This window comes from Gobius niger (genome assembly GCF_951799975.1).
Source record: "Gobius niger genome assembly, chromosome: 3".
NCBI classification, from domain to species: Eukaryota; Metazoa; Chordata; class Actinopteri; order Gobiiformes; family Gobiidae; genus Gobius; species Gobius niger.
The window spans coordinates 27,193,046-27,216,160 of record NC_136854.1 but is presented as its reverse complement, the minus strand read 5'-3'; the positions used below and the strand labels follow the sequence as shown (position 1 = coordinate 27,216,160).

Genomic DNA, 23,115 nt, shown 5'->3' with positions numbered 1-23,115 from the left:
ACAGAATTATACTCAGCATTCAAGCAGAATTTTCACTTTTTACTTCTACTAATCTTTTTTTTTTTTTTTTTTTTTTAAAGAAATGAATCTCGTACTTGAGTGAATACTTTGGCTACTTTACCCACCTCTGGAGCAACTTTATGTGGATTTCAAAATAGCATATAATAAATAACCTGAACATCTGGATCAACAGCATAATAATGATAGTGTATTAGCTTTTGGCTCAATAGAATATGAGCACTTTTAAAATGGTACAATTGTTATAAAATAATCTCTATTTATTACAGCACTCACTTTTCACCTCAGTAGAACCTTTTCCCAGTACTGTATGAAACTATAGTTAGGAAAACGGAAAGCAAAGGGCTGAAAGCTGCTCACTCTCCAGTGCACTTGACCTGTTGACCTTAAGCTTCACATTAAACACACGATGAGACTGTTGTCTACAAGGAGATCTCGTAAAAGCACTTTGATCCGTGTAATTTTGTAGATTGTCACATTTGATACAGTTTACTGTATATTTATAGTGTTTTTTTTATAATCTCTGTGAATGTAATAATATTGAAGGAAACGCATGAGGAAAGACTAACATTGTTTTGAAAGTTCCCGTTGCATGACTGATGTTGTACAATAGAAGCCATACTCATGCACTGCCTCGAACATTATGTTACTAAGTTGTCTCTCTACCAGTTTATAAGCACAATAAAATAAAGTTTTTTTTTTACAATTTAATTGAGTTTTTGGATTGCAATTTTAATACATGTCTGAGCCTATAGAGGAAAAACAAATTAAAAAAGGCTGTATTCTGGAACTAGAAAAAAAGCATAGCACGGGATAGCATAGCATAGTTTCATAATTTGCAAAGTATAAACGCAAAAAAGCCTGGAATGCAGCGTTGCACATCTGCCTACAAGCAACATTATTTTCTATATAACTAGTTTCAGTGAGTTCCATATTGTTTGCTGTTTGCATGGCTTCTATCCCGGAAGTTCACTGCTGCAGTCACATGTTGTGTTTGTACTGAACGTAGCCACTTCTTTAAGCTAGACAATGTAAACTGTGGAGCTCAGCGGTCGTATCCACTGTGAAACCCACTCCGGTTCAATCCATTTAGTCCCAGACTCGCAAAAAAATTATGGCTTTTGTTTTCTACGTTTTTGGTTTATAAAAGGTTAGATTAAAAACTGAGTGTCTATGGTCGCAATTAACAAAACAGATGATTCGCTTGCATCATTCTTTTAAACTGCAGTGTTGGGCAAGTTACTTAAAAATTGTAATATTTTCCATATTAGTGATTACAGCTCTAAAAATGTAATATCTTTGTATTACATATTACTGTTTTCGAAAAGAAATGTAGATGAGTTACACTTTGAGTTACTTTTGAGTTACATTTGGCAAAATACCATCATTGTGTGGTACCCCGGCACAACAAACCCAAACCGGGACAACTCAAGCATCGACTGGAGCGCATTGTGTGTGCTGCTGAGAAGGTGATTGGCTGTGAGCTCCCATCTTTCCAGGACCTGTTCACCTCCAGGACTGTGTGGGTCACAGCTGACCCTTCTCACCCTGGACATGGACTATTCACCCCTCTCCCCTCAAGCAGGAGGCTATGGTCTATCCAGACCCATAAATCCCACCACTTGGACAGTTTTTCCCCTCCCGCCATCAGACTCATGATCAAAAAACAAGTCTCTATAGCTTAGTTACAGACTCATAGATGTAATCTGCTATTGCATTGTGTGGTGTGTCCACACTTAGATCCGCTGCTATCACCCTATCACTTTATCACTTTCACTTTTTATCACTTTAAACGCCTACACATCTGTAAATACAATGTTTTTCAATGTCAAATTGTTGTTGTCTTACCATGTGTCACTTTTCATATTATCTTATTTATCTTATTTATTTAATATTCTTAATGCATGCCCCAAAGCCTTATAGTTGAATTTTTTTAGCTTATTTTTTAGCTTAATTCTGTGTCACATGTTTTATGTCGCACGTTTGCACCAAGAAAAATTCCTAGTTTGTGAACCTGTTTTCAAACCATGACAATAAAACCTATTCTGATTTTGAATATAGTAATAATGCCACCAAGCAAAAGTTTAAGATGTCCTTTTCCTTCACTTTCCCCATTCTCTTGTGTTTAACTACATGAAACTGCAGATCTTATACACCAGTGTCCAGCTTGATCTGACATGCTGCATTTTATTTGAGAGGAGTTTTATTTTTTTCCCATATTTTGTGTAAGTAATATGTTATGTTCCTTAGTTGCTGTAATATATGTGTGTAGCTTGTTGCTTTGTAACACACTGTTAAACAGGAAAAATAATGGACTTCCAGAGGCGGAGCAGGTTTCCAGATGGACGGGACGGTTGAGCTTCCTTGCGCGTCTCTTTCCGTCATTTATAAATTCCCATCCACAAATCCAGAGAGAAACATATTTCACATGTTTACTTGAACTTCAATAGCAATACAAGACAACCAGAACACTTGAGGCCGATATTTACAAGGACGGGGGGCAGTTGCAGAAAAGTTTTGAGGTCTATCACATGATTGGCTTTGGAGTCAAGAGTTCAGTCGCAAAAGTTCAACGTCAACGTGTTCCATCCGACCATCCCCAAAAGTCAGTGGCTGAAGGTGGCGAAGGTTTTTGGCCTTGTGGTGGAATGAAATTGGTCTCTAAACAGTTCAAAATCAGTCACAGGAGGGATATAAGAGCCCCCTTCTAGTATATTGATAAAATGCTTCACTGTGATACATTAATTATAGAAGAATGATTTATTTACACTCATTCACTCACCCATTCACGCGCACACTCCATGCTCACTGGCACGCTTCCTTCCTACAGTATGTAGCCTGGTAAAAGCCACTAAAAAGTCATGCACATGTTCTTTGAGAGGATTTTTTGGCAACACACAAGTGCTTTTCTTTGACACACTGTTTGCTTTGCTACGGGGAAGGGCAACACCCAGCCAATGAGCCAGTAGAAACTTAAGACAATGACGGGCTGATGAGAAAGCACCAATGAGGAGGGAAGACACAGCAGGTCGCAAGGCGAGAGAGAGAGGGGGGAGAGTTCAGCATGGATCACAGTCTTTAAAAAGAAAAGGAACTAAACATGAAACGGGGGAAAGTCTCGTGGTGATCAGAAGATAGAAGCAGGAAGGAGCCATCAAAATTAAGAAAGTTTTCCCATTGCACTTAAGCATAGACTTTTCATAAAGACAGACATTTGCTTCCGTATATTATGTCAATCAGGGATCTCCAACAAACTTTGTATCCCCACTTTTACACAATACATATGTCAGAGAGCTGCTTATGCTTTTGGATACCAAAGTATTTAGGTGGTGTGCAATCTGGACAGTCAATATGATATTTGTTTTCAGTATGTGTAACACTCAATCATTTGGTGACTAAATGTATCTTCAAATGTGATTGATTCATGTGAGTTGTCTCGCCAAGACAACAGTCCAATTTGACTCATCAAGCTTATCGAGAAAGCCTTTTGGGGAGCTATTTGGAAGGAGTAGTAGCTACTTGTTAGAGACTCCTGCTGTAACCGCATTCATGTAGTTTAGTGGATGATTTTAAAACTTTTTGTCAATGAATAATATATCTAAACTGCTAAAATATGTGATGGGCTTGTTAGTTTGGCTATCTTTATGAATAGTCTATGAACAACACGGCGATTGCTCAGATTCATTTATCATAGTTCATGTGATAATTTGATGTTCTTCCTCCTGCCTGTTTCTATGCCCCAATCACCACCGCCCTAGTCACAGACTCGTCACCCGCTGCATCTGTCCGTCCTCTCCTTCAGACGTGGGCTCTGACGTGTACACTGCATCTCCGTTTGTGGCCAGTGGAGGAGGCTGGTAGAAGGTCTGCAGATGGTTGGGTCGGGGTCCCAGCGGCGGGCGTCCCAGGCTGTAGGGGAGCTCCAGTGCAGGCCTCTGCGGCTGTCCCCCTGTGGGGCTCAGCTCCTCTGGACCTTCCGGGCTGCTGTCGGGGTAGGACATGGTGGGGGGTGAGGTGCGAGTGTAAAAGCGTGGGGGTGAGCTGCTCCGGCTGTACACCTGTGGGGAGTGGCGAGAGTACAGGTTGTTGGGGGGCGAGTTTGCGTCTCTAGGAACAAAGATGTTGGTTGGAGGAGAACTGCGTGGGAAGATGCTGAGAGGAGGAGATCGCCTTTCGCCCGGATACAACGGCGATGGGTTTGCATCTCGGGCATATATCGGAGAGGCGTCGGCGTCCAGGTCCAGGTCAGGGGTCAAAGGCAAAGTGAAACTACCCTCAGAGTCCTCTCTGTCCCCATGGTAACGCAGTGAGCCTCTGCCCCGTTTTCGTCCATCTGGCCCACTCTCTTTGCCCTCAAACATGAAAGAGTCCTCCCTGTCAATGTCCACGCCCCCTCTCCAAACATCCAGTGCCCGATCCTTCTGTGTCTCATTGTCCCGCTCAATCCCTGCTCTCCAACCATCTCTGTCCTTTATGAAGGACTCTTCTTTCTCACGGTCCATGCCGCTTCTCCAAGCATCAATCCCAAAATCTTTTTTCTGAGTGATAAATGTCTCTTCCTGATCTATGTCGGCCCCTGCTCGCCAAACCTCCATCCTGCCATTGCGCTCCTCTCGTCCCCTGTTCACTGAAGAGCCCCAGTCAGCCATATCCTCCATGCTCTTCTGAGAGCTGAATGATTCATCCCGTCTGCGCTCTGATGCGCCCCTCCACTCCTCCACCATCCCATCTCGTTTTAATAGATATGTTTCGTCCTTGTCCCGGTCAGGGGCTCTCCATGATTCCTCTCGCTGCTTCATAAGCAGTGGCTCCTCAAGAGCTTTGTAGAGGGGCTCAGACTCCTGGGGTGGAGGGGGAGGAGGCGGCGGTAGAGGACGGTCCCTATAACGCTCCCGCTCACGATCTGGCCCTCCACTGGACTCCACCTGGCTGCGGTGACGGGACAGAGTGCCAGGTGTGCGGCTCAGGGTGGAGTAGGGACGGGCCTGGACTTCTGGGGGGCGCACTGGCTGTTTGTCTGGCAGTCCTCGTCGACCCAGAGTGCCCTGCAGCTGAGACCTGTCCTCTTTATCAGTCTCTCCTGGGATGCGGGGGTGTGACCAGCCGTCCTGTACACGAGGCGTCGTCATGAGCTCTTGTGCACTCCGGGGTGGTGGGTGAGGGTCCTGGTCTTGTGTAGGGTGCCTTGTCCACCCCTCTTGTGCATTTGCTCGTGTAGTTGGCTGGATGGTGGAAGCCCAGGCGTCCTGAGGGGGCGGGGCATGTCGGGTCAGAGTGGCTGTGTGCGTGACGGCGGCCCGGTCGTGGTGAGGCCTGGCCAAGCTCCCGTACCGCTCCGGTGGAACTGGCATCGGCACAGATGGGCGCAAGTTGCTCTGCACCAGCTCTGAGATTATCATCTTCTCCAATGCTGCTGCATCGGACAGGTTTCGCCTCATCCCTGTACCGCTGCTCAGCTCTGACGCCCCATGGGGGGTGAGAAGACCAGGAGAGATATCGTCGGCACCCATCCCAACTCCACCCTCCCTGAGGAGGTCAGTACTGCCCACCACTCCAGCCCGGGAGCCTGGGGTGGTCCCTAATCCATGAAGGGTGAAGGTGTTGGGAGTGTAGCCACCATTGAGACACATGCTGTCCAAACCACAGGACTCCTGGCTCTGGGACACAGCGCCCTCTGTTGGAGAGAAAACAGCCGTCAGAGAAGAATATGCCACATACGCTGCATGCGACATGAGTGGTTCGTGAATGAATGAAGAGAGGGTTGGAGTTATGCACCTGCTGAAAATGTGGACGATACAGTCATTTATGACTAAAAAGTATTTTAATGTTTTTGATGGATTGCTTTATTGCCACATGAGGTGGATGCTTTATGTTTATGATCTATGCATCATTACTGTGTGCAATTGTAGCACAGAAAGTTAAGGATGTGGTGCTCAATGATCGATTGAATGAGCACAATAAGAGAGAGCTCATACTCGGCTTGTTTCTGAAGGTTCCTAGTGGTCCAAGTAAAAACAGAGGGACAGAGAAAGTGAGATAAAGTGTCAAAACAGCTCCAGAGACAAAATGATAGTTTACAGCAAATACACACAGCTGCTAACATCAGTCTAGTACAAACAACACTAGAGCACAATAAATACATGAATAAATAATTTGGAATACGCTACAGTATTTTTTTAACTTTAACTTTTTGTAACTTTCTGTCAGGTTATGCACAAATAAAACGACATATAAAAAAGATGAAACTAGCTTTTCCATTTGACAGTGAAAGTTACCTGTGGATGTGAAAGGTTGGTTGTATCCTTGGGCTAACATTGTGTCATAGGGAGAAGCTCCAGCGTGCGTCTGCAGCACGGGATTAGTGAGGAAATGATTTCCCAAAGCAGCTAGAATAAAGTCAAATAGGAAAATAAATGTAACAATTGGCAACAAGAGCAAAGACATTCTTGAATAAAAGGAAGTACAATGTGTACCACGGTTAAGTGTGGGTGTGTTGTTTACATCCGCTGCAATAAAAGACGATTCAGTCTGTCTGCGAACAGTGTCGTTCCACATCCTCCTGATGCGGCTCTGAAAAAGACACATTTTTCCAAGGTCAAATCTGTTTCAGGCAGAGCAGCAGAACAAAAGCAGACGTGCCGAGTGTGGTAACAGACCTGTCTATTGGCCGTGGCTCTACGGCTCTGGCTGCTGGTGTAGCGGCTGTTGGATCTCAGAGCGCTGCCTTTGACGGAGTCTGGGGAGCTGCCGGACGATGGCACGCAGCACTGGGACAGACGCAGGCAGCGGCCGTAGTCCTTCTGACCCTGAACAACAGAGAGACATGTAATGCACGTGTCACACATGTAGGTCCAATATGTAGGTCCTGTCCTGCCACAAGGGGGCTGACCTTTCGAGCCAGAGTGCAGTGCAAGATGGTGATGAGGAGCGCCTGAGCAGTGTTGAGGGAAGAAAACAGGTATGCCAGTAACAGAGACGGAGCGGACAGGAACATGAGCCCCGAGGACCAAGTGACGCTCTGCAGAAAGAGCAGAGTCAGGGAGCCGACCGCCCAGGCCCTGAGGAGAGAACACAACACACACACCGTGAGGCCACATGACAAACATGTCCAGCACAGACACACTGGTTTATGTAATTCACCATCAGTAAGTGTTGTATTGTGTGGTCAACCTATATTAGCTTATCAGCTAAACCCATTTGAGATCTACAAACATCATCTTCTGAGACACTGAACAGGGAAGAGGCACCAAGAGCCCCCACACCTGCAGCACGGAGGAGGCGTCACAAGAGGAGCTACAGGAAGCAACAAAAGGGACCAACGAGGAGATGGTGATAGACTGTGGAGGGAGCTGTGCAGGAGGAAGAGGAAGGACGAGGTGGAGCTGACCAGTGCAGGACACCACGCTCTGAGACGGGGACAAGCCCAGGAGGCGGTGCACCGTTTCAGATGATCAGAGGAGACAGAGGGCAGCTACAGTTTCTCCATCCTCCAAGGTCATGCGGGTGGAGTGGCTGAAGGACAACGAGATCATCGGCCCGGCCGAGGACAGGAACTTCTACATCACCGTAGACCACAACCTGATCATCAAGCAGGCGCGTCTGTCCGACACGGCCAACTACACCTGTGTGGCCAAGAACATCGTGGCCAAGCGCAAGAGCTCCACCGCCATGGTCATCGTCTACGGATTTCCCATCAACCAGTGCTCCTCCTGTGACCAAAACAGTGAAGATGGCGGCCGCGACACAACGATCTTTCACCAAAGAAAAAAAAGAGTGGTGCGCACTGAATGGGTGCTGCTGCCGGATGCTCTCTCATCGAATGCAATTTCTCCATCTGTGAGATCAATAAAGTACCATCTTATCTTATCTTATCTTATTACTCTGTATTGGTTGCATTTTTCATTAGTGTACATTCATTGCCATGTACACATTGTGTTGTATACTATCAACACAATGAAGATACCACAAATATTTCTGTGGTAACTAAATGAACGTTTGTGGTTTATGGGTTTCAGAAAGCACTGAAATACAAGGTTCATTTAAATGATTCCAAAGCCGTGTTTGAAACAGAAGTTGTGGTATTTATTACCTTTATTTCACCAGGAAAGTTCCTCTGAGATTAAGAATTTCTTTTCCAGGGGAGTCCTGGCCCCAGAGGAAAACCTATTGTACATATTTTAGTGGTAGGGGAAACCAGAGTACCCGGAGGAAACTTACAGACACATTTTAAATACCGTTTGAATGTTTATACTTAATGCGGCAAAACCTGTCTAACAATGTTCTATTTATAGCATAAATTGACCCTACAGGGTGAAACAGAGGAGGCTCCGTGCTTCAGTCAAATACTGCGCTTCATTTTCTATTTCTATTTGCACTCATTTATGTGAGCCATCCTTTTATTTTAACTACAGTTTTTCACAGCTTTTAATGGATTTTCCACATTTTTCAGACTGCACAGCATGAGGCGGCACTGACCTCAGGTTGTCATGACGACTGGAGTCTGGCTTCAGCGCGGCCGTGCTGTGCATCTTATGTAAGGTCATCACCAAGACAACCAGGTTCAACTGTTACCAAAATGGAAAGGTGTTAAATCTCTCCAATACATCAACACAAGCGATAATCACTGCAGTCCACAAACGCTCTCACCGTGAGGATGACAGCCACGGGCCCCAGAAAGCTCCAGATGAAGTAATTGTCAGTGCGCAGCCAGCATCTATGTGAGAGAAATACAACACCTATTACTGCACCACATTCAAATACAACCTTTAAGTTGACATACGGTGCATTAATAAGATTTAACAATATTCTTTGGGGTACCTGAGCATCGATACTCAACATTTTGAAAATGTATGTCTATTCAGTACAAAGTGAGAGACTAATCAGGATTTCAAATTGGCTTGGAGCGCCCTCTGCAGGCAGCAAGAGGGACTATATGTCATAAAACAGTTAAAGCAAAACTCTCTCTTTGAACTCAGAACTACTCAGAAAAAGCAAATCACTCTGTTAAAAACATCAAGAACTTGTGAAAGTATTTAATACTCAATTCTCATGTCGTACTGATTTGGGATAGGTATACAATAATGAATGTGGACCACTTGTTAGTTTGGCTTTTTCGGTAGTGTGAAGAATTGGTCACACCTTGTACTTCCTAATTCCTTGGCACAGATCTAGTTTATAATGATTTTATTTCATTACTATTTTACCTGATGGCTTAATATTTTCTGAAATGGACATTATTCACAACCACAGCTGTACTTACGCGGTTTTCGATCCATATCCTCTGAAGTCTATGGCAGCGGACACAGCCACTACCAGCCCGGGAATGGAATACCCACACAGGTAGAAGTACTTCCTCCGCGAGTTTCTTCCCTCAAAAACCTCCCGCTGTAAAAGGTAAAGCTCCACAGCCTCCAAGCACAACCAGCAAAAGACTGACAGCAGCGAGAAGTGCAGCAGGCCAGCAAAGATAGAGCACAGGATCTGGGATAGTGAAGAAATAACATCATCTTAACACACACTGCCTGGAAATGCTCCAGACTAGACCAACAGGTTGATTCGACGTTACTGAATTTGATACTGTCATAATCTTAAGTGAAGGGCATGGACCTACATTTATCAGTGTGCGTGACACTGAATTCATTGATTTTCTTTCTATTCGAGTGTAAGAAAAGGGCATGCTGTAACTTACTTTGTACTGGGCCTTGTTGGCGCCCAAAAGGAATAGCAGCTCAGTGAAAAGCAGGTTGGCCCACAGGTTGCAGTGGATGGTGCTATGGTCTGTGTGCCATGGCGCCCCCTGGCAGCATAGTGTGGCAAGGCAAGTGCCCAAACACACCAGGGCTACAGAGATGCCGACCCAGGACACCACACTGACGAGAAGCTTCTCAACACCCACTCCGGACTGGTTGATAGAAAAAGTATTGTGAGTGGAAAAAAATGTGCAGATAGCCAAAAAAAAATAAAAAATGCAAGAAGCCACAATCATAACAATTGTCACATTTATTCTTGAATATACTAACGTTTTCCACATGTCTTTCACTTACCACAGGTTGTTGATAAGTCATGAGCACTGCGTAGCTGGACAGATGGTTGCATGCGCAGGTAGTGTGCGTGTTGTTGGTGTGCAACAAGCGGCAGCCCTGTGTGGACCACCTGCCGGCCCCCGATGCCCCCGACGCATTCCAGAAAGAACAGTTTGGACCAAAGTGGTTCTCCAGCTTTGGGACAGAGGCAGAAAAACACATTAAGCCTCTTCAGGAAATGTCAGGCAAAAAACATCGTAGAACATTGTGTTTTAAAACAGCTTTTAACTGCACTCTGGAAATTAAGAAAGAAACATAATTGTGAGGTGCAGAGATTGAAAAAGATTGAAAAAGGAAAGAAAAACATACAGTGAGAACCATATGTTTACATACACTTCCTAAAAAGACACATTTGCATTTTTTTCTCACTGTCTGACATGAAACCAGAGTTAACTTTTTTCCTTTTTTTTTCTAGGTCAAGTAGAATTTAAAAAAATATTTCTATTTGCTAAATTCCAGAAGAATGACAGATTTCTACACAATTTTGTATTACTTTTTGCAAAACCAGAAGTTTACATACAGTAAGATTGCTATATCTTTAAACTATTTGGGAAAGCCCAGATTATGATGTCATGGCCTTGGAAGCACAAGACTGGTTCATCCTCGGGTGCAATTTCAAGACACTTGAAGGTTCAGGTACATTGGTTAAAATAATGATGGAAATGACCAGCCATCTTCCAGGTCAAAAAGAAGGCGGGTTCTGTGTCCCAGAGATGAATGTGCTGTGGTCTGAAATGTGAATATCAAACCAAGAACAAATGCAAAAGACCTGGTGAAGATGCTGAACCTGGTAAGAGTTTGTCATTATCCGGAGTGAAACAAGTACTGTGCCAACATGGGCTGAGAGGGGACTCCGCCAGGAAGAAGCTCTTGCTCCAAAAGAAACTCGAAAAAGCCAGTTGGAGTTTTCAAATAAAAAGAGGATAAAGACTATTTGTTGGAGACATATCCAGTGGTCTGACGGAACAAAAAAAAAAAAAAATGGGGCCATAATGACCATGGTCACGTTTGGAGGAAAAAGGGTGAATCAGTCCAGTTGAAAATGTATGGGCAGAGCTGAAAAGGCATGTGCACACATGGGCCTACAAATGTGTCTCAGTTACACCAGTTCTGTTTGGAGGAATGGACCAAAACTCCTCCCAACAATTGTGAGATGCTTGTGGAAGGAGATCCAAAACATTTTTACCCAACTTATACAGTTTAAAGGCATTGACACCAAATAATAATTGTATGTAAACTTTTGGTTTGTAAAAAGTAATAAAGAATTGTGCAGACAAATCTCTTATCTGACATCTGACAAATTGAAATATTTTTTTAAATTCTAATTGCTCTATAATAAAGTAAATTCTGATTTCATGTCAGGCAGTGAGAAAAAAATGCAAACGTGTCTTTTTATAAAGTGCATGTAAACATATGGTTCCCGCTGTATGTCAATGTTATGGGAAAACGGTGTCAAAGATTTTAAAAATGCTGAATTATGAAGGTTATTTCCACAGTTGTAGTGAACACTTCTGCACACTTGGCCTGTGAACTGTAATGTTGCTATTTATAAGAGATGAAGCAAAAACTATCCTGCCTGAGAATTTCCGTACAATGTGTAATATCAGACGAAGATAGTGTTTAATCAAAAATACAAAAGGACTTAATTTACGCTCTTTGTTATTTAATCAAAGTTCACGTCTCATCCTTTACAGCCTATGCATACTCCAGATGAGGACTGATTATTAAAATTCTTCTTATAATTGTGAAGCAGAATGGGTTGTTCATCCACTAAAAGGGAATTGAGCTGAGTTTTGTTGCAATAGTAATAGTTGTGATAGTCTCCAATTATTTCAATAATTGATAAATCACAATTAATCACGACTATCTAATTAGCTCTGTCTTCATCAGAACATTTGGGCATGTCACTCTCTAAAGAGTCAGTGTTTCAGGGACAAACCTGCAGGTGTCTTAGGGTGAAGATGACTGGCTCAGAGAGATAGACCCGGTTGGCGCCTCTGTGCACGGAGGCAGAGATCACGTGGGAGTTGACCACCAGACTCCGCCTCCTCACATCGGTGCCCTGTCCCAAACCCAGTCCCATTCGCAGAGTGGAGTTCTGCGTCGTCAAGAAGGCCCCCAGGTTCTTATACAGCGCGAGGACCAAATTGACCTGACCTGAGCACAGGCAGAAGCATTAGCGTTTATTATCGTGATCATTTCGTTACAAACATTCACCCTACGAATGAGTTGTTGGCGTCACAAACCATTGTTGCTGTACTGCTGCAAAGCCGGGGCTGAAATCTGCAGGATGCTGTCACTGTCATACGAATGAGGGAAAGTCATGTCCTGGATGTCTGCCTCTGTATTTAGAACGTAAACCTCCAGATCTGTCACAAGCACATTAATGGTTAATTCACAACACTGAGCACTTTCAAAGCTTTAAAAATACTTTTGCACAAGGATCGTTCATGGTTTATAGAATGGATATGTACGTGGGAAATCATATAATTCCTTATTTCTATGCACACAAAATACCACTGTTACCAGCAGAGGGCACAATGAATGAACCTGTTTAAAAAGGCAAAAACAATACCTACACTCTATAAATAGGCCCTCTATTTCATATCTATATATTGGATATTGCTCCGTATGTAATGTTAACTTTTATTTATTTTATGCAAGAGGGATTTGCATGAGTGTAACGCTGTTTATTCTCCGTACAGGCTTTATATGTGATAGAACTGACAATAAAACTGAACTGAATTCAATATGTAACTTCGTAATATGTGAAGCTACTGTGTCAAAATCTAAAAATTGTCCGAAACATACCAATATTGGGTGCTCTGTCACTGAATCGGCCTTCATACAGGTTGTTAGCCAATAAGAACGCTCCTTTCTCCACTGCGTCTAACAGAAGTGAAGCGGAGCGTGACTGGTCAGCGTTGCTCATATCGGCCCAGGACATCAGAGCCTCGGGACCGAGCAGGTTATCGACTGTCTGAACCACCGCCTGAGACAGAAGCAGAAAGTAATATTTTACACTTGGTACTTTATACCACGATAAATGTTGGTATAGATCCGTGCATCGATCTCCAGAGCTTACTTGCACATAAGCTCGGCATGTGCGCTCTCTCTTCTGCAGCTGAACAAAAGAGGAGTAGCTATTGTTAGACCCATCTACTGTGACATTTCTTGCAATGGTTCAGGGAAAAGGTCAAGAGCATCATTTACCTTGTTATAATTACGAGCCGCCGATTCTTTATTGGCCGGTCTTAAGGCCTGCAGCTGGGAGTCCAGGATGTCCAATAGCTGTTCGATGAGTTTGACAGACATGCTAACGTCACCCGCATAGATCCGCACCCGGGTCAGGTTCACGAGCTCCCCCGCTATATTGGCAGCGTTCTCTCCACTCTTAATCTGCACAAAGGTAGACGCGTTTATAATGTCAAATATTGTGACATTTGAGTTAGAAAAGCCACAGTCGGGTGGCTGTGGGGCATTTTTGCACAGCAATGTTTTTGTGTTTGCTGCTTGTTGTGAATGTGTGACTAACCTTCTGTGCGATTTGGCTGACCCACGGAGATGTGCAGTTGGAAAGGTCAGGTCCTCGAGAGCTCCAGCCCACGGGAGAGGACATGCACTGGTACGAGGCGATACCTGCAGAGACCAGCAGGAGGTAGCCTTTTAGAGCCACACAAAAATGCTAACCAAAATGAAAAAGGCAAGGCAAGTTTATTTGTAGAGCACAATTCATACACAAGGCAATTCAAAGTGCTTCACAGTTGAAAACAAATAGAATCAATAAAAACATCAACATAAAATTAATCAATTACAGTAAAAGGCGAGAGTGCAGATAAAATACTTTCAGTCATATGCATTGGTAAAAAGAACTGTTTTCAGCCTGGATTTGAACATTGTCAGAGTTGAGGCCTGTCTCACATCCTCATGAAGACTGTTCCAGATTTTAGCTGCATGAAACTGAAACGCAGCCTCACCGTGTTTGTTATTGACTCTGGGAACCACCAGGAGGCCCCTCCCTGAAGTTCTCAGGGCCCGAGATGGTTCATACGGCTCTAACATGTCAGAGATGTACTTTGGAGCTAAACCATGAAAAGACTTGTACACGAGCAGAGCTGTTTTAAAGTCTATTCTCTGAGTGACAGGAAGCCAGTGCAGAGACCGGAGCACTGGACTAATATGGTCATATTTCCTGGTTCTTGTCAGGACTCGAGCAGCAGCGTTCTGGATGTACTGTAGCTGTCTGATAGCTCGTTTAGAGAGGCCAGTGAGTAGGCCGTTACAGTAGTCTAACCTGCTGGAGACAAATGCATGGATAAGTCTCTCTAAGTCTGGTTTTGACACTATTCCTCTGATCTTAGCAATGTTTTTCAGATGGTAAAAAGCTGCTGATGTTATTGCTTTGATGTGGCTGTTTAAGTTCAGGTCTGAGTCCATGATCACTCCTAGATTTCTAACCTGATTTTTTGGTTTTAGAGAGAGAGACTCAAGGTGACTGACAACACTTTGTCTTTGTGCCTGTGGGCCAAAAACAATGATCTCAGTTTTGTCTGAGTTTAGTTGGAGAAAGTTGTTTTGCATCCACAAACTGATCTGTTGGATGCAGTGACAGAGTGTATCTACAGGCCCATGTTCACCAGCCGTCAGTGACACGTAGATTTGAGTGTCATCTGCATAGTTGTGGTACGACACATTGTTGCTGTTTATTAGCTGACCCAATGGAAGCATGTACAAGTTGAATAAGAGGGGTCCCAAGATTGACCCCTGGGGGACTCCACAGGTCATGGCAATTTTGTCTGAGACACAGTTGCCAATTTCAACAAAGTACGTCCTGTCCTCGAGATAGGACTTAAACCAGTTTAGAGCAGTACCAGAGATTCCCACCCAGTTTTCTAGCCTGTGAAGTAAGATCCCGTGGTCCACTGTGTCAAAGGCAGCGCTCAGGTCCAGCAGAACTAAGACTGAGACCTTACCTGCGTTGGTGTTCATGCGGATATCATTTGTCACCTTGATCAGAGCTGTCTCAGTGCTGTGGTGGGGCCTAAAGCCTGACTGGAAAGTATCAAACACATTGTTAGACAGGAGAAAGTAAGTGAGCTGCTGATATACTACTTTCTCTAGGACTTTTCCTAAGAATGGCAGGTTTGATATGGGCCGGTAGTTGTTCATTACCTTGGCATCAAGGCTGCTCTTTTTTAGAAGAGGCTTAATGACTGCTGTTTTCAAGGCCTTTGGAAATGCTCCAGTCTGGAGTGAGATGTTAACTAACTGAGCAAGTTGTGGTAACAAGCTGGTCAGCACAGACTTCAGAAATCTAGTGGGTAATTCATCAAGGCAGCATGTACATGAACTCAGACCAGAGATAACCTCTTCGATTGTTTTGTCAGTAACAGGTGTGAAATGTGTCAGCTCAAGGTGTTTATCTGGTGGCAGAGTTTCTTTTTGTGTTGTGGAATTTATGGCATTTTTAATGCTTTGGACTTTGTCATAGAAAAATATTGCAAACTCATTACACTTAGATGTCGAGATTAGTTCTAGGGGCAGTGAAACTGGAGGGTTAGTTAATCTGTTTACTGTGGAAAACAGAACACGAGAATTGTTTCTGCAGTTTGCAATGATTTTAGAGAAGTACTTCTCCCTTGCTCCACGCAAAATCTGGTTGAACACACAAAGTACTTCTTTGTAAACCTCAAAATGAACCTGGAGTTTTGACTTGCGCCATTTCCGTTCGGCTTTTCGGCACTCCCTTTTCTGTGCCCTGACCGAAACTTCACTTCTCCAAGGTGCCTTTTGCCTATTGTTAACCATTTTAACCTTGACAGGAGCAATAGTATCCAAAACATTTAAGACCCTTGATGTGTAAGAGTCCAACAGATTATCAACATTAGAACATGGGGCATTTTCAAATCTGATCATCTCCATAAACTGTGTCTTCGTTTTATCATTTATGTGTCTTCTTTGAATAACTCCAGGCCCGACCACTGGTTTAGGTGTAACACACAGGTCAAAGAAGACACAAAAATGATCAGATAATGCAACATTAACAACATTCACATTTGATATATTAACACCTTTTGTAATAACTAGATCTAGAGTGTGGCCTTTGTTGTGAGTCGCCTCACTCACGTGCTGAGTTAAACCAAACATTTCAAGGACAGCACTGAGTTCTTTTGCATGCCTGTCGTTGGTCACATCCACATGCACATTAAAATCACCTGAAATTACTAAACAATCGAAATCAATGCATATAAATGACAGTAATTGAGTAAAATCTTCAATAAAACAGTTCTGTGGTGGTTTGTAAATAGTCATATAAAGTATGGAAGATTGTTTTATCTCAATTTTGAATGACACATACTCAAACGATGGAAAAACCCCAAATGACAATTTTTGCAGGAGTAAATTGTCCTTGAATATGGCACAAACACCCCCACCCCTCTGGTTTTGGCGTGTTTCAGACACAAAATTGAAGTGAGATGGACTACACTCAATCAAAACTGCATTACCAGTGTTTTTGTCTAGCCATGTTTCAGTTAAAAACATAAAATCTAGATTATGAGAGGAAATAAAACTATTTATTAAAAATGACTTGTTTTTTAGCGATCTGACATTGAGTACAGCATGTTTGAGATTTATCTGTGTTTGAGTGGGTGGAATCTTTTTGCAGGGGACATGGATTAGATTTCTTTGATTGGACGGTCTGACTGTCCCTCTCTTATCTAATCTATGTTGTTTGACAGTATTAATTGTCTTGTAAGAACACACACCCTCTATGGACCTCTGGTTGGTTTTGAGTTTGCTATGTATGGTAGCAACGCAGAGGCCCCTAATGTCCTAGACAGCAGCAGTGAAGCTGCTGGAGATAACAGCTGTGGGCGCCGGTGGTGGGGGCCGAGCTGGGGAGACCTTGGTTTGTGAAAAAGGCGGAGGTGGGAGAGGGGCATGATGCTTCTTTGGGGATGAAAGCCTTGGTCTTGACGCAATTGGAGTGAGGGGAGTCATTTTAGTCCCATGTTTGATCAAGTTTTCAAGATGGTTGGAAAATCCCATAGGTGACTCTGGGGATGGGAACAATTCAGAAAAGTCTCTGGAGGGTGTAGATGTAGTAGTCGGGCTCAAGGCCTGTGGTGGAGTAAGAGAAAGTGCTCCTTCGGCTGAATCGTTTGATATAGGTGCAGGTGGTGCTGAAGCTGAGCTTTTCCCCGGAGATGCAGGTGATGATGCTGCTATTGTTGAAACGCTTTCTGAAGATGCGGGTGGTGCTGGTGCAGCTAAATCCTTAACTGCTGCTGAGTCTATAGGTGCAGATGGTGCTGCTGTGGCTGAATCCTTAAATGTGGCTGATTCCATAGGTGCAGGTGGTGCTGCTATGGCTGAAACCATTACTGCAGCTGAGTCCTTTACTGCAGGTGCAGATGACGCAGCTGCGACTGTATCATTTATTGGTGGTGCAGTTGAGGCCTTTGCTGCTGAGCCAGGAGCTCTTCTCATGCTCCTCTCGGCTCTCCCTTGTAGCTCAGGCCTCCTCTGATTTTGCAGAGCGTGGAGGAGATTTTCCGTCAGTCGTCTCACTCCACCTCTGCTCAAGTGAGGCCCATTTCCTCTAAACAGGTCATCACGTTGCCAGAACAGATTAAAGTTCTCTATGAAATACAGTCCTCTCGGCTCACAGACGTTGGACAGCCATGTATTCAACTGAAATAGCCGGGAGAATTTGTTTATTCTCCCATCGATGTTTGGGATGGGTCCACTGATGAACATTTGTATTGCCTCTTTATCCAGACAATCAAGTCTCTCAAAAAGTTTATTGAACTTTTCTTTCAGGGCTTCAGACTCTTCGTCTCTTATGTCCACAGCACCAACATGTATGATAAGTTTATCAATCCCAGGGTTATTTGTGATTTCCTTGTTTAGAACATCTATGATGTCAGAAACTGTGGCGCTGGGATAACTGCTTGTAGTAATCCTGTCATTGTTTATATTAGATATGGCTCCGTCTCCAAGCACCAGGATATCTCTGGCCTTGACACTTGCCACACTTTTCCTCTTGAGCTTTGTTTTGACTTCTTTTTCTCTGTCTCTCTCTGATTTTCTCCGTTTGTTACACTCATCTTTTGAGAGAGGTGAAAATCTGTTTGTTAACTTTATTCCAGGTTCATTTTTGCTAGTATGTTGTCTTTGCTTTGGCCGAGCACCAAGTTGTTTGTATAGTTTCGGGAACGTTACGGTATCGTCTAGCTTTAGGTTGCAAGTATCAGTTTTTCCAGTCTTCTTACCGTGTTCCATAGGGAGCGTGTCATTAAGTCCTTTATCCATCTCAAAGGCAAGAATTTTGTCCCGCAGTAAAAGAATTTCTTGTTGATAAATCCGACAGCTTTCACAAGAAGATGTTTGCGTTACTCCCGCAGCCATGTTGATAAGACTGTCGTCGCTGGTCCAGATGAGTTGTAAAAAATAAAAGGCATAAAATGATTAAAAAATGATTTAAAAAGTCTTGGCTCACTTAGAAGAAGAGAATAAAATCATATCCGTGTGACATGTGCCAAAAAAGAATGATTAAAAAAGCGAATAAAGAGGCAAGCAGCATAAGCAAGCAGAGACGCGTCTGCACCCTCACAAAGCAGGAAGCACTAGCTTCCTGCTTTGTGAGGGTGCAGACGCTCTTGTTTAGGATGGGTGACTGTGTGAGCTGCACAAAATATTGTTAGCATTACATTAGGTGTGAAAATAACAAACATGTGAAATGGTATATTTTGATATATAAGTCACACCTGAGTATAAGTCGCACCCCCAGCCAAACTATGAAAAAAGTGCGACTGATAGCCTGGAAAATAATAAATATCTATCTAATGTAATGATACATTTTATTTTGACAAAATTTTCCAGAGACTGCATTGAGTAAGCATTCTTACTGTTAATGGATATCAATGATAAACTAGCAACTGTATTTCATCCTTTATTACTTCTATACGTTACTACTGTAAGCAGTATCCCAACTCTTCTCGAATCCTCTTCTGTTTGTTACAATTGGGGTGTACTTCCAAACACTGGTCAGACTTAGTGAACATTCTTTCTCACAATAACTTACAGGAGGCAAACAATTGAAGGCAATTTAGAGTCACTACTTGTGTAAATATCTGGAGTAATCTATTTCCAAATGAATTACAAAAAAGCGCAGCAGGTTTGTGAATGCCTTTTTCTCAAAGAGAGAAAAGGCCGCTCAGTCTGAGTAAATAAAGCCAGTTCAAACAGAGTGTGTCAGAGCGTACCAAAAAAAACAAAACATAAAGCTCTTACCCAGTGAGCCCTTTGGACAGGGCCTCTCCACTGTCTCTCCCTTCAGGGTGGGGGGCCACTGCACCCCTCTTGTCACTCGCCCTTCACACCCGCCGATCTGCCCGGAACTCCCCGGAGCCAGGGGCACACGCAGCGGAGGGCGAGGTGTCAAAGGGACCATGGCTGTGATGGGACGCTGGTCAAATGGTCCCCGGTTTATAACTCCGATGGGGTGGGATGCTGAAGGCTGCACCGGGGTTAAGGAGACAGTCGTGGTGTATGAGCGGACTGTGGTCATCAATGAGGAGAGAGGACCTGAATCAACAAGAGACTTTGATTAATGTTATAATAAAATAATTTAACTGTTCACACAAATACATTACAATATGATACAGAAAAAATAATTACAGATTGTCCACAAAAACAATTAGTAAACCTTTTGGCTATGAAATAATTCACACATATCACCACTCATAAAACCACCACTCGCAGATGTGCAGGCGTACTTATTATGTTACTACGCTTGGCTGAGAATAGTCTCATTAATAATTGCATGTTTCACTGTTACACTAACCTTTTGTGGGTGGGGGCGGGGTGAACTGCAGCGGGTACCGGAGCACATAGTAGTTATTCCACACGTACAGCTGGTTGTCTCTGGGGTTGTAGTCGATGGAGGAGATGTACTGATACGGGTTGGGGAATGGGATTTGGACCGGCAGCTCCTGTCCTCTGCTGGTGTCGTAGGCGTACACCACCATGTCGCTGCCCGCGCGCCCCTCCGCCTGCCCCTCATCGTCCTGGAACACCGAGCGCACCGCGTACAGGACTCCACAGGCCATGAAGGCGTTACTGGCACCGCGTTTGTCAAAGCCGGTGGCCCATGTCCCTTCGAAGCGCAGTGTGTACGGGTTCACCTGCACAAAAGGAGCTCGATTCAATCCCTGTGCCTCTTATCAACGGCATTCATCTGTTTGCTTTCCTCCCTACCTGGCTGACCACAATGCGTCCGTTATTGGCTTCGGTGGAATAGATCACCCAAAGGCCATTTTCGTCAACAGCTAGATCGATGTCGGACTTCCCTCCCCAGCGGTACGGAGAGGTGTCATGGAAGTTGGCATTGACCACCACAGCCTCGCCGCTCTTGATGCGTGTCCGGAGGTCGTACTTGACCAGGTTTCGCGTTCGCTCCTTGTTGTAAAAGACTGCGCCATCGTACACCACGAAACCGGTCCCATCCACGCGACTCGGCAGCCTATAAACATATGCACAGAGAATTAATAAGGCCCACGACATGAACATAATCCATTAATCCTAGTCAGGCCAATGGAGTCAATTCTGTTAATTGAAAGTCTTATCAAGCATGCATAGTTTGTATCTTCCTGCCTCCTGCAATTTTCATTTCAGGCCATGTTGAAGAAAATAGGTAGATTAACTCAAATAAGGCTTAATCAAATTGAATGGTTACGAGGCAGATAATTATTTTGGTTGTATAATTTCCTTCACAAACAACAAAATATTCTGCCTCTGTGGGATCTTACAATATATAAAATCTACAGTATATCAGTCCGAATAATTGCTATTACATCTTACAAGTCATTCAACAACCAATCCCTTAATTAATAACTTCCACAATACCATTGCCTGGTAAACATTGTTATTACGGATTTGGTATTGAATAATAGTATGTAAATCAATGTCAAAGTGATGTCTATAAACCACTACGAGGAAATACCATTGCATAATCGCTTAGCCCTGTAGTGGTCAAAGCCCTAATAAACCGTGCGTTCCATCAGACTCACTTGTAGGTGGTGGTGACCCTGTTCTGTCGGTAGTCGTCCCACGAGGCGTACTCATAGAGCACCTCTGTCCTGTAGGGCGTCCAGGGCATGACGTACAGCCGATCGCCCGCCTGCAGAGGGTCCTTGCACCACGCCCCCGATTGGTGCTCCGCCTCCAGGAGAGACGAGGCTGGGCCGATGTTGAGCAGGGAGCCCGGACACACGAAGACTGGGAACGGGGAGGAAGGAAGGGGTCAAGAGCAGGATGAGGGGAGCAGCGGGAGGAGGAGGAGGAGAGAGAGAAGAGAGTGGAAAGACAGTGAAGGCAGGTGCGAGATGAAAATGGATCAATGCATGAAAATGTCATGAATCAGATGCAGCGAGAAACAGAAAGAAGAGACAAAGAGAGGAATTTAAAACACCTGAATTTGAAAAGAAAAGCAGCTTGAAAATGTGAGTGTTGCAATGTAATACGACTGGGGCACTGCAACTGAAGCTGTGTTTCTGTGTCTTGTTTTTTGGCTTGTGTGTGTTGCGTCTATGAGAGTTAGTGCAAAAAGACTGACAGAGTGTGAGAGGTAGAGTCAGGGACGCAGAAGGCAGGGCTATAGTTTGCCTTGAAGTGAATGAGAGGGCAGGTTAGTTTTACGCCAAGCACAACGGTTGGTCCACCGACATGTCAATAACTGTATGGACACTTATGTACTTCTCACACTGGCATGCAGAGAGGCATGCACACACATTCACACAGAGAAGCAGTGCTTGATAAGCACACATCCAGGCGGATAGTCACACACATTTGGTCTTATTTTTCCTATGGAGATAAATAAGGGACTCTTCCTATAAGGGAAGAAAAGGGAAAATAAGCATGAACGGACAAGAAGGATTTCAGGAATGAAGCGAGGAAAGTTAGAGAGGAGAGTAGTGGTAATAGTGCGAATAGGATTATTTAAAAGGATATGTTTGTGTGCTGTAGTTTGTGTGCTGTACTGTGCTGAATAGAAAGAGTAAAGAGAAGACTATAGACAGTAGAAGAATACTGAACCATCTGACATTACAATGACGCAGCAGAAAGGATTAGAATATTCACAGTTTGGAAAAGGGAAATCAAGACTGCCGTGAAGTCTGATATAACATAAGGTGCTGGTGAATGTAGTTGAATCTAGTAATACTGTACATCCCAAAAGGACAGTGGAAACACCCTTATTGTGGTTACAGCGGATAAGCCTATCTTCAGCATTAAAATGGTAATCCAATAAAGAAGCTTTCAAATAGAAGTAAGATGGAGGGTGTCTGCTTAACATATGAGCTACAAATGGACCTCAAGCAAAATAAGGTTGCTCAAAATTCAATAAACATAAATTTGACGATAAAACAACCTAATGCATTTTGGTTGAATGTGTAAGGCTTCAAACATGGCTTTCCTTGTGAGCCACTGATCCCAAGGTCCACTATTCTCTTACTGTCTATAGCGGAGAGAGAAGATAAGCTAGGTGCAGAACCTGGATAAAACTGGATAAAAGGACGAATTTCCATACAACGAGAGATGGATAATATGGTAAAAAAGAAAAAAAAAAAGGATAAGGAAATGAAAAAAGGGGGCAACATCCAGCATGACTACGAAACAACGTCCTAGGGCAGAGGAGAGAGAGATGGAAGAGTAGAGCAGGAGAGAGAGAGAGTGGGGTCGGGGCAAGGAGAGATCAAGATGCTACAATGTATTGTCTTTACCTTTTTGGTCCACTTCTACTCAAGCATAGGAAAAAAGAGGGAGAGAAAGAAAGAGCAGTCAGAGGATGAAAGAAGGGAGGAACAGAAAAGCAAGAAAGCAAGCCAGAAACCAGGAGAGGAAGCGAGAGAGATCAGTCGATAGAGGGAGAAAGAGTCAGAAAGAAATGCACAGATAAAGAGCTCATTCTCGCCAAAAAAATCTTAATTCACATTTCGAGTACATCCCTCCC

General features: G+C 43.8%; 1 protein-coding gene across 5 annotated transcripts in view; it reads right to left on the bottom strand.

Annotated features, from left to right (window-relative positions):
- Window positions 1–2,357: 2,357 nt before the first annotated feature.
- Window positions 2,358–23,115, bottom strand: part of LOC306961585 (adhesion G protein-coupled receptor L1) — a 34,910-nt gene continuing 14,152 nt past the window's right edge. Inside the window, exons 1-22 of one of the 5 annotated variants that reach the window (XM_079554394.1) lie at window positions 22,886–22,906; window positions 21,176–21,383; window positions 20,364–20,628; window positions 19,951–20,290; window positions 19,398–19,691; window positions 13,636–13,739; window positions 13,314–13,499; window positions 13,186–13,224; window positions 12,912–13,092; window positions 12,347–12,469; window positions 12,040–12,257; window positions 10,062–10,235; window positions 9,707–9,919; window positions 9,278–9,498; window positions 8,665–8,731; window positions 8,494–8,582; window positions 6,908–7,076; window positions 6,675–6,824; window positions 6,492–6,588; window positions 6,294–6,404; window positions 5,994–6,014; window positions 2,360–5,692 (exon numbers count right to left, since the gene is read on the bottom strand). In XM_079554394.1, coding sequence (XP_079410520.1) covers window positions 3,777–5,692; window positions 5,994–6,014; window positions 6,294–6,404; window positions 6,492–6,588; window positions 6,675–6,824; window positions 6,908–7,076; window positions 8,494–8,582; window positions 8,665–8,731; window positions 9,278–9,498; window positions 9,707–9,919; window positions 10,062–10,235; window positions 12,040–12,257; window positions 12,347–12,469; window positions 12,912–13,092; window positions 13,186–13,224; window positions 13,314–13,499; window positions 13,636–13,739; window positions 19,398–19,691; window positions 19,951–20,290; window positions 20,364–20,628; window positions 21,176–21,264 — 5,067 coding nt within the window. In that variant the 5' untranslated portion in view covers window positions 21,265–21,383; window positions 22,886–22,906 and the 3' untranslated portion in view covers window positions 2,360–3,776. Of the gene's footprint in view, window positions 5,693–5,993; window positions 6,015–6,293; window positions 6,405–6,491; window positions 6,589–6,674; window positions 6,825–6,907; window positions 7,077–8,493; window positions 8,583–8,664; window positions 8,732–9,277; window positions 9,499–9,706; window positions 9,920–10,061; window positions 10,236–12,039; window positions 12,258–12,346; window positions 12,470–12,911; window positions 13,093–13,185; window positions 13,225–13,313; window positions 13,500–13,635; window positions 13,740–19,397; window positions 19,692–19,950; window positions 20,291–20,363; window positions 20,629–21,175; window positions 21,384–22,885; window positions 22,907–23,115 lie in introns of those variants that run through there. The other 4 variants (XM_079554391.1, XM_079554390.1, XM_079554393.1 and 1 more) reach the window with 4 other exon arrangements.